Genomic DNA, 10,620 nt, shown 5'->3' with positions numbered 1-10,620 from the left:
TGTGTGTGGTGCATTTATAGAGGAAACAAAAAATATCAAACAAGTCAGATTTGTTCTGGTACTAATATAAATTCAGTTACATTAAAGGTAGAAAATCTTACAATGTGTTAATAAATAAAAAAATAAATGTATTAATAAATAAATGTATTAATAAATAAATGTATATACATTATATGTACAGAAGGATCTTTTTTTTCATGTCTTTTACACTGCTGATGAATCTACAGTGATGCATGTATTTGATCAGATTTATCTCTTTTCAGCTTTTTTCTGTTGTTGTTGTTTTTTTACTGGTTTACTTTTGATCAGATCTTTGGGTTTTTATCAGAGTTATAATCAGTATTTCTCCCTCGCTTGCAGGATAGGATTTGTAGATGCTGCTGCTTGGACCCCAGACTTACTGCCTGGATGCTCAGGGTCTTTCTTACGCATGTACAGATCAGACTGTTTGACTCGGACATCATCCAAGTGATTCAGGAAATCAATTCAGTACGCATGTGATGATGTGAGTGGTTTCGGGGGGGGGGGGGTTGTTATATCTGAGTGTTATATAGAAAGTTTTATACAATTGCACAATAAAATGATCCTTTTGTAATTCTCATCTGTGTCTTTTGTAGTAATTTACCCTTTATTCTATTTTTATATATATATATATATTATATATATTCTTTGGGTTGTGAAAAATTAACGTGTTAATAACGCATTCATCCGCATTTCTGTTTAACTGTTTTTGTTTTAATAAAAATATAAAAAAAATGAAAAATTAAATTAAAACGTTTGGCGCAACACACATTTAATCACGACGTCTTTTCTTTACTCGGATATAAAAAAAAATAGTAAACTTTACTGGAAAATAAATTTTAAACGTTTGGTTTAATGAAGCACCAAGTCTCAAATCAGCACCAAAATCCACCATGATGCACACGTTCGGCAATTAAAACGGTCCGTGTGGAAACATCGCAAAAACAGCCCTTATTTATATATAATATATGTATAAGCTTATCCTATATTTTTCTAATATATGACTCAAAATAAAAATAAAAATAATTGTGACATCACTGGGGAACATTAACAGTTATTTGGTGGAAACCTTTGACATGAAAATGAAATCATTAATGAGAGAATATAAATGAAATCGTGAAAAATGGGATGATTTATTCCATTTTAATTGTGCGAAAGAATTTTATGTGGGGGAACAAAAGACATGGTTTGTATGCGCAAACGTGTAAAAAATAAACACGAACACGCACTACTGTAAGTTAACACAATCCATCTGATAAACACTTAAACCTGTAAATAAACAATAATATAATAAGAGTCTCACGAATGTAAAGCCTTTGAACCCTTTTATTGCTTCAGATATGCGAGCGATGGCAGTCACAGGGCGATGTTAGTTTCCCATCCCGGCTTTTTTCTGGGTTTTAATCTTTACTGAGGGGGAAGGATGGCCTTGGTCTGATCAACCACGAACTTCAGCATGTCCTCGATCTGACTTTGCATCAGGTTGGTGTAGGGGGTGATCTGAGCACGGACCGAGGCGGCCAGAGGCTCCACCTGCTCTTCGATGTTGCTTGAGAGGGGCGACAGCTGCTCCTGGAGCTTCTGAACCACAGGCATGAGCTGAGCTCTGCTCTCCTCGAGGTAGGTCCTAAACAGAAACACAGTGACGTTAGAGACGTTTCCTTCACGGCTTTGCCTTGATTTCTGCAGAGATCTTGTGAGGTATAGTTTAATGGCTTTCTATCAAAGTGTATATATTTCTGATGCAATGAATATCAGTTGTTGTTTAGGTGCCACAGGGACCTCAGTGAACGAGTCAGCTGTACTTTATTCCAGCACTATTTTAGCAGCATTAGAAAGTAGCAGTAATTAAACAATACACAGTAATTACCGTTAACCTGACAATAGTTTCAATCATTTTTCAGTTTAGGCATCGAGAATCGAGAATTCTACATATAAATAGTGAAGATATAATAGTTTTTAAAATATATGTTAAGAATTAAAGCACTTATTAAGGACTTATTCAGCTTAATAACACACACACATATATATATAAACCTGTGAAATCAAAGGGGAATCACACGAACAATTATTTGGTTCAAAATAAATATTATCTTGTTCAAAATAAATGATATATATATATCAATCATTTATTTTGAACAAGAATTATAGAGAGGAAGATTAAACTAAACCCTGAGCACAGCATCAAGCATCATGCAGGTATCAAACACTGAAATATATTCAAGCAAATACATTACATAAAGTAGTTTAAGTAGTAAAAACGTACAAAATGAGAAGAGTAACTATTTAAAATGTACACATCATGAAATAACAACAATAGTGCAGAAAGAAGTAGTGAAGGTGCCACTCAAGCAAACAGACATAGTGAAAAAGGTGTAATTTTAGGGAAATGGGACTACTAAAGAAATATATATATTTGGGCTCTCAAAATGAACGCGTTAACGATGCATTAATGCAAATCCATTATAACGCCACTAATTTTATTAACGCACGATTAATGCAGCGTGCATTTCTGTTTAATCTTTTTTTTTTTCTTTAATTAAAAATATAAACAATTAAATAAAATGAGGCAAAATTAAAACCTTCTGCACAACACACATTTACTCACGACATCTTTTCTTTACTCAGATAGAAAAAAAAATTATAAACGTCACTGGAAAATACTTTTTAATCATAAAACATTTGGTTTAATGATGCGCCAAGTCTCAATTCAGCACCAAAATCCGCCATGATGCACACGTTCAGCAATTAAAACGGTCCGTGTGGAAACAAAGCAAAAGCAGCCCTTATTTATATAATTGATCCTATATTTAACAGTTAAAAAAAAAACTGTATAATAGGGAATCACACGAACAATTATTTGGTGGAAACCAAAGAAATAAATAAAAATCATATATTCATATATATATATATATATATATATATATATATATATATATATATATATATATATATATATATATATATATATAAAAAATAATATATATGCTGAATATATATATATATATTTATTTATTCAGCATTAAATATCACATTTCCATGGGAATGGCTTTTGGAAGCCACGTGTAAACCATGTAGGCAACTTAGAATGATGGAAAAAAAGAATGTGATATCATAAATATAAATAATTAGTAAATGAAGGTTAACTCACTTGGCCCTGTTGGCCAGATCGGGGGTCTCGAGGGCTTTAAGGTTTTGGATGAGGTCCTGGAAGTAGCTGGCAATCTTTTCAACCTCAGGAGGCAATTCAGCAGCTTCTCTTTTCACCAGGCTGGCAGCTTGGGATCCTGTTCACAACAAAACAAAAAGCATTACATACAATCGGAGTAAAACTACAAGACTACTGCAGTACTTTAAACAAAGAGCATTAAAATCTCACCGATGGCCAGAGCCACGACGAGGGCAGCGACGAGGGAGAACTTCATGATTGTAGACCAGGTAAGGCTTCACCTACAATAGAAACCTGTGGTTACTGGAGTAAATACAGAGAATACAAATGGAATATTCATGTCAAACTCACTCCAAATCGGATTGTATGGATGGAAAATGGAGCTCTTACCTTCACTCCTGAATGTGTAGGACTTTATTTTGCACCGGGCCTTTTTATAGCAGCTCCAGAGGTCACAGGGTGATAACGAGGTTGACGACATCAGCTTGATGAAGCGTTTAAATGCTGCGTTGGCTGCCGAACCTTGAGGCATCACTTGACACAGAGGAGATCGAGTCAAAGTTCAGCAATCTGACTCTAGACCCAGTTTAAGTCTCTATCAAGGAACCAAGTGCTTACACATCACATTTAAATTCATTAATTTGTTTATTTATATAAATCTGTCCATCGAATTAAAGCATTTAATTGCAGTTAATCTCATGATTGTCATGAGTGAACTCGTGATTAATCTCATCTTAATCACACATTTTCTTTTGCTCTAAATGCACCTTAAATTAATAAGTGTTTAATACTTAAATCAACATAAACACAGACGAATATAAATGTACATTTATTTACATTTATGCAAATGTATGTTTATTATTAGTGAAACCAAACTCATAAAATAACTGACAAAATATTCTTGTAAATGTTTTAAAGTAATTGTGGTGTTTTAAGTTACGCAGGACACCAGATGAAATGTTTGCTGTTTCCACACGGACAGTTTTAATTGCCGGACATGCGCTTCATGGCGGATTTTAAGTGAATTTTTTATAAAAATTTTTTTTTTAACTGACTAAAAAATGATGTTGTAAATGAATGTGTCACGTTAAAAGTTTTAATTTTGGCTTGTTTTTCATTTATTTATTTTATTGCATTTTTTTTATAAAAATGGTCAAACAGAAATACGTGCTGCATCAATCGCGCGTTAATAAAACGAGTGCCTTTAAAATACATTTGTGTTCACGCGTTATTAACACGCTGATTTAAAGTATATTTATAATATCAATTTATATATATATATATATATATATATATATATATATATATATATATATATATATATATATATATATATATATATATATATATATATGTTCATGTATTTGTTATGGAGAATGAAAAGCCAGGAAGAAGGTGCAGCGTGTGTATCTTTATACGAAAATATAAATAACTGATATTTTGTTGAGGACAAAAATGACTTTTTAATGAAACTACAGTATAACCCACTGATGGATGATTGGTAGGAATGACGGTGAAATGATTTCTGCTGCTCCCGGGAACAATGACTTCACAAAGTTTTACAGCTTAATGTCCATAAGGACAAAGTCTGCCTGAACTCTTTCTATCTCGCACTGATTGGATTTATCTACAGATTCGAGGCAGGGCTACGCCGCTGATGAAGTATATTTCCAGGAAAATAAAACTCCCGTGGCCACACACTGATTCTATAAGCTTGTGATTCTATATGTGTTTTAACCCCCGTGCTAATATTGTAGCTCTCCCTGCTGTGATTAGCGTCGTCTCTGAGGACATTTTTCATGCCCAATCACTAGGTAACTTCAGCTGAAGTGGACGTACGATAATGGGAGCGAAGAATTGCAGTCATTTTGGCTTTTTCTGTGCTGGATTTGTCAGGACTACCCGTCTCAAAATGATTGCAGCCTATGGTTATGGCAGAAAGAGTGCTCAAAGTGGTAGTTACACTGCCATATTATGATACGATGCTCTGAAAATATTGGAGGACCAGGCTAGCATGAGGATGGAAGAGGCACTGTGTTGCTTTTGTCTTTTTCTGTCATGCCCGAGACCCCATACTGGCTTGCAGAATGGACCGATATCTCGTTTGAAAAACAGCACTCGGGCCTGTCCAGAGGCGCCGATGGAGCACAGGCGAGTTCAATGCCGTGGCTGATCAGCCCCCCGGGAGACGGACCATTTTATAAAATAACCACCCATCTTGTGCACCATTTGAGCACTTTGCTTCACAGCATGAGGCCAGAAGTGCTCCAACTAAGATTTACTTAACAGCTGAGCTCAGAGACGCTGAGAGTGAACTGAGCACAGGCCGAGTCGCGAGCTGAGGGCTGATCCCAGACCAGCACGCAGTTTCTTTCTTTTCTTTATCACCAGCATGTCGTTTGAGATGTACATACATCATGCCATTTCAGACTAATTAGAATTTAACATTGCGGGTGGGATCGGGATTCACGATGCTCTCCATATCCCGCGGCTATTATTTTCCCCAAACGAATGTAAACGAGAGTTACACATGAGTACAGCATCGTTCACAGCTAAGTGCATGGTTCAGAGAAATCGCTTAGAACAGCATTTTCAAAAATTAATACATTAAAATGGATTTCGCCTGCAATGATCCACTGTACCTACATTTTAGACTTAAACATGATCGTTGAAATACATTAAATTAAAATAAATAAATAAAAATTCAACCCAGTGACCCGAGACACGGCCCGAGTCTGTAGATTTACTGTTACAAAATCGTAATAAATATGAATAGGGTATAATTGTAAGAGTTAGAAAGAATTCAATGTTAAATCCTTCATTCGAATTCTGAATTTTAGATCTTTGAAGGTTCAATGGTTTTTATTATTCTTTCTGGACATTCAACTGTTCAGGATCAGCAGGAGAGAGTGGAATTCATATTTTCCATTTTAAAACCAAGACTTTTTCAGTGTAAATGTATTAAAGTTGATTACCGATTTATAGACAGACAGACAGACAGACAGACAGACAGACAGACAGACAGACAGGCAGGCAGGCAGGCAGACAGACAGACAGACAGACAGACAGACAGACAGACAGGCAGGCAGGCAGGCAGACAGACAGACAGACAGACAGACAGACAGACAGACAGACAGACAGACAGAAGTGTATAAGTGTCCTATTTATAATAAATAACAGTACGATAAATAAGTGCATGTGGTCCATATGTACAGGAGTGAGAGTGAATAACGTACAGAAGGTGCAGTAGGTAATAATATATGGTGTGTATGAATAAATGTATATATAGTAATAAGATATTAATAAATAATAAGTATAGTAATAAGTATATATAGATATTAGCCTTATGCACAGATTACATGTGCTCATAACTGTAGTCAGAGTCTGTGTATGTAGACGTGTTGGGGATCTGATGATTTTTATGTGACCTTTTATCTTATTTCTGATCAAAGGAATAAAATTAACTCAAAAATGATCTGTTCTGTTTATGTAAAGTTCTATATTATGTTATTTTAATGTTCATGTTTGTTTGTTTATGTTTTTTCTTTTTTACGCATCTGCAGTTGCGCTGGACAGACGCTAGGTGGACCATTTTGCCCGGCCTTTTTTTTGTATACGCTTCACAAAGACGGAAGTGCGCAGTGCGCTTGCGCAAGTTTTCTCAGACCGACGGGCATCATGGCGGACGTGTTGGATCTTCACGAAGCGGGTGGCGAGGACTTTCCTATGGACGAAGATGGTGACGGTATTGTTGATATATTTGCGTGGTGAATTTCACCTCGGGGTTCTTGTAAAACAATAAACGCGTTCAGGGAGTTATTTTGTACGGTTTTGAATGTTTTACACGTTTGGGCCTTGTCCGCCTGCCTGCGCTATGCTAGCTGGCTAATTCATACATCCCCCGCTATTTATTGTTGCGTCAGATAACTAGTTATTAAATTAAACCAGGTTTAATATATATATTTATCTGGCACTTTCTTGACTGTATTTTTTTTTCCCTCTATAAATTGTACACGTACTGTTTAATGCATTGTTTAACAAACGCATTGTTTCAACTGTAAAATCGGACTGGTCCCAAATGACTCAGTTTTGAGCGAAGTGCACTAGAAAGGCGGCTTCTTCCCTACACTCTGTAGTGTGCATATATAGGGAGCATAGAGGGATTTGAGATCAGACCTCACCTTGTGTTTGAGGTTGATTCATTTCAATGGTCAGGTTAATGAGAAACATTCTTCACTGCTGTCTGGTGTTAAATTAATTTGTTGACTTCTTTTCTATAATGTTTATACAGAAAGCATTCACAAACTAAAAGAGAAAGCCAAGAAGAGGAAAGGACGTGGATTTGGATCTGGTAAGTTTATTTCATGCCAACACTTTATCGTGTGTTTGACTTGTGTGTGTATGAGACATGTAATAATCACGTTTGTGGTTTGTTTACAGATGAAGGTGCGAGGTCCAGGGTTAGAGAAGATTACGATACGGTGGAGCAGGACGGCGACGAGCCCGGACCACAGAGATGTGAGTCTGCCGCGTGTTTGGTTTGAGAGACGTGACGAGGAACCGGAGCACCGTTTCCAGACGTTTCTTCTGAAAATGTTTAACACCGGATTGTGTGGTAGCGTTTGACACCTCTGTGTGTGTGTGTTTGCAGCTGTCGAGGGCTGGATCCTGTTTGTGACCGGCGTTCACGAGGAGGCCACGGAAGAAGACATCCACGACAAATTTGCAGAGTTTGGTGAGATCAAGAATCTGCATCTCAATTTGGACCGGAGGACTGGTTACCTTAAGGCAAGTCACACATTTGTATCTGTTCTATACTGTTTCACGTTTTTAATACTCTAATCAACATGGCCATGGACATTATATTGATGCGAATGTATATTTATTATTAGTGAAACCAAACTCAATGTAGAGCATGGAGACAAAATGGCTCTTTTGCTTTGTTTCCACACGGACCGTTTTAATTGCCGGATGTGCTCACTGTGGCAGATTTTGGTGCTGATGTGAGACTTGGTGTATCAGTTTTTTTTCCTCTCTTATATCTGAGTAAAATAAGGGGGCGTCGTAAATAAATGTCGCGTTGAAGGTTTAAATTTTGCCTCGTTTATATTAACTTTTTTAATAAATGCACCTTAATAAATTTAGTGCTGTTATAAAAGATTATATATAATTTGTTGCATCATTAAAATAAAAAAGCCAATCAGGTTTCAGTAAGCAAAAGACCTGAGGACGTGCAAATCTTTTAGGAGCCACCTGTCCACTGTAGTTCTTAAGGTACCACAATAAAACTCGACACACCGTGGTCAAATAGTCGGACTGTTTTCTAGACTAACTGATTTCTAAAACCTTTTGCACCAAGAACTCTATTCCGATCTCAAACACGTCTGATTACTTATGATCAGAAAAGTGTGGGCGTCCAGATCGAGATGTTCTACATACATATGGCATGAAATATGAGATTGAAATTTCTACACAATTACCAGTGATGTATTTACTAAAGTTCATGTGAGTGAATGACTTTTAAAGCATAATTTTGCAACATCATGAATAAAATGGTGTTTTTTCGGGTAGAAAGTGAACTTGGTTTGCTGTTGGCTCTTCATACTGGTATTCCGCTGCGACAGTTTGAGCTCCACTTGACCTCGTCTGGGGTCGGCTTTTTTTAATGTGCAGTGGATTATTATTATTATTCCATCCACTGGGTGGCAGTGTTTTACAGGACTTCCACAGCTCTTCATTACGGCTCTTCTCTGCAATATTCAACTGTTTAAGTGGGTTAATTGTGTTCCTGCTTCTGTTACTCACTCATACGTGATTGTGGCGTGTTATTTGGTGTTTGTTGCTCACAGGGCTACGCGCTGGTAGAATACGAGACGTATAAAGAAGCCCAGGCTGCGATGGAGGGACTGAACGGCCAGGAGCTCATGGGTCAGCCCATCAGCGTGGACTGGGGCTTTGTTCGAGGGCCTCCAAAGAGTAAGAGGAGGTGAGGATCGGATTTTGTACAACAACCACAGAATCAGACAAAAAATATCATCGTATGAGGAGTCTCGCGCTCGAGTGTTACGTGTTGAGTGTGTGTGAGGAGCCGTCAGACCAGTGCCACAGACATGATATCCGGCAGATTGAGAGATATATATATAATCTTTTTTCTGTCTTTTTTTTTTTTTTCCCTTCTTTATTAGATCAGGTGTCTTTATAAATGTGTTTATTATAATTTTCCTTTTTTTCTGTCTCTCGTAGGGGAGGAAGAAGGCGGAGCAGAAGTCCAGACAGGAGACGGCGCTGAGCGTAAACACCCCCCCCCTCCCCCTCTGATGTTCTCTGTAGTTTTCTCTGTACATTCTCAACAACTAAGAAATCTGACTGTTTTCAGGTCGACAAAAAATAAATCTTAATATTAGGAGCAACAAGTTCGGGTTTATATGTGATCAGGTTCTGATGTGCACCGTTTTGGCATCACGTTTTCATAGCATTTCTCTTCTAAAAATATGACCCTGTTATTACCTGGTTTTAAAACTCTGTCGTAAACTTGTTCATTAGAGGATTGTCGAGGTGTAAAGGGGGACTTTTGTGTTTGTGCAGTTGCGATTCAACTATTTTTGTATAGTCACGTTTTTTTGTGGGTTTTTTTTTGGTTTTGCGTGAAATTTTTGTATAAAAATCAATGAAACTGATTCTTCGAAGCGAATTCGGGTTACGCCACAAAAGAATGTTGAGCCTGAACTTCTTTTTTTTTTAGTGATGTTTTTTCACTTCCAATAAACGTGTTTGTGGATGAGTTTCGCTGTGTGCTGTGTGTTAATTGTTGAGTTAAAAGCTTGAAAATAATGAGGAACCACCTGTTGGCCACTCACTGGTTAAAGTGATGGAATTCTCACCCGGTAGTCATGAGTTCGAATCCCACTACTGCTGCTGCAACCCTCAACTTCCTAAATAAATCATTGTTGGTCCCTCTGTCTGGGCGTCTGCCAAAAGACTGACATGTAAATGTTGTAGCAGCACCCTGTCCTTACTCACGTTACCTGTAGCAATGATTGTAGACCTTCAAGAAGGTACACAGATGTTAGCAGGCATGATTTTGTCCCACCAAAGAAGATCCTGGAGTTCTTGAGTGCAGGACCTGGTAAAGCTCATGTTTGGTGTAATACTCAAGTGTTTCACTTTAAATATATCTATTACTATGAAAACAGCCACTGATGTTTGCATGGCATTAACACCGATAAATAAATTTCTCAGAATTTACTGGTTAGCTTGATGCTAGTTCAGGTGTTTCAGGTATCTCTAACTGGAGGTGGAAGTATGTTATGCTGTTTTAAATAATTGTGTGGGATTTCCGTTGACTCTATGTAATAATCTGACGTCACTCATTCAGAGGCAGATTTGATTGATGCATTTTGTCCCATCGAAATTATTCAATTAAACACTGA

At 37.1% G+C, this 10,620-nt stretch overlaps 2 protein-coding genes across 2 annotated transcripts; one reads left to right on the top strand and one right to left on the bottom strand.

Annotated features, from left to right (window-relative positions):
- Positions 1-1,329: 1,329 nt before the first annotated feature.
- Positions 1,330-3,675, bottom strand: LOC310719524 (apolipoprotein A-II-like). The gene is made up of 4 exons (XM_083529342.1): positions 3,581-3,675; positions 3,401-3,471; positions 3,173-3,308; positions 1,330-1,648 (listed from the first exon to the last, which is right to left on the bottom strand). The coding sequence occupies exons 2-4, from the start codon at positions 3,444-3,446 to the stop codon at positions 1,429-1,431; spliced, it is 402 nt and encodes a 133-aa protein (XP_083385468.1). The 5' UTR covers positions 3,447-3,471; positions 3,581-3,675; the 3' UTR covers positions 1,330-1,428.
- A 3,121-nt stretch (positions 3,676-6,796) lies between these two features.
- rbm8a (RNA binding motif protein 8A) lies at positions 6,797-9,971 on the top strand. Its single transcript, XM_083529749.1, has 6 exons — positions 6,797-6,935; positions 7,482-7,541; positions 7,631-7,708; positions 7,842-7,978; positions 9,040-9,176; positions 9,434-9,971. The coding sequence occupies exons 1-6, from the start codon at positions 6,869-6,871 to the stop codon at positions 9,477-9,479; spliced, it is 525 nt and encodes a 174-aa protein (XP_083385875.1). The 5' UTR covers positions 6,797-6,868; the 3' UTR covers positions 9,480-9,971.
- Positions 9,972-10,620: the final 649 nt, after the last annotated feature.

Source organism: Silurus aristotelis (assembly GCF_946808225.1).
Source record: "Silurus aristotelis genome assembly, chromosome: 25".
Taxonomy (NCBI): domain Eukaryota; kingdom Metazoa; phylum Chordata; class Actinopteri; order Siluriformes; family Siluridae; genus Silurus; species Silurus aristotelis.
This window is presented reverse-complemented; position numbering and strand designations above follow the sequence as displayed.

Coding starts and splice junctions, on each gene's coding strand:
- rbm8a (XM_083529749.1), top strand. CDS start 6,869: ATGGCGGACGTGTTGGATCTTCACGAAGCGGGTGGCGAGGACTTTCCT. Junction 6,936..7,481: donor TATGGACGAAGATGGTGACG/GTATTGTTGATA, acceptor ATGTTTATACAG/AAAGCATTCACAAACTAAAA. Junction 7,979..9,039: donor GGAGGACTGGTTACCTTAAG/GCAAGTCACACA, acceptor TGTTGCTCACAG/GGCTACGCGCTGGTAGAATA.
- LOC310719524 (XM_083529342.1), bottom strand. CDS start 3,446: ATGAAGTTCTCCCTCGTCGCTGCCCTCGTCGTGGCTCTGGCCATCG. Junction 3,309..3,400: donor CGTCGTGGCTCTGGCCATCG/GTGAGATTTTAA, acceptor TGTTGTGAACAG/GATCCCAAGCTGCCAGCCTG. Junction 1,649..3,172: donor GATCTGGCCAACAGGGCCAA/GTGAGTTAACCT, acceptor GTTTCTGTTTAG/GACCTACCTCGAGGAGAGCA.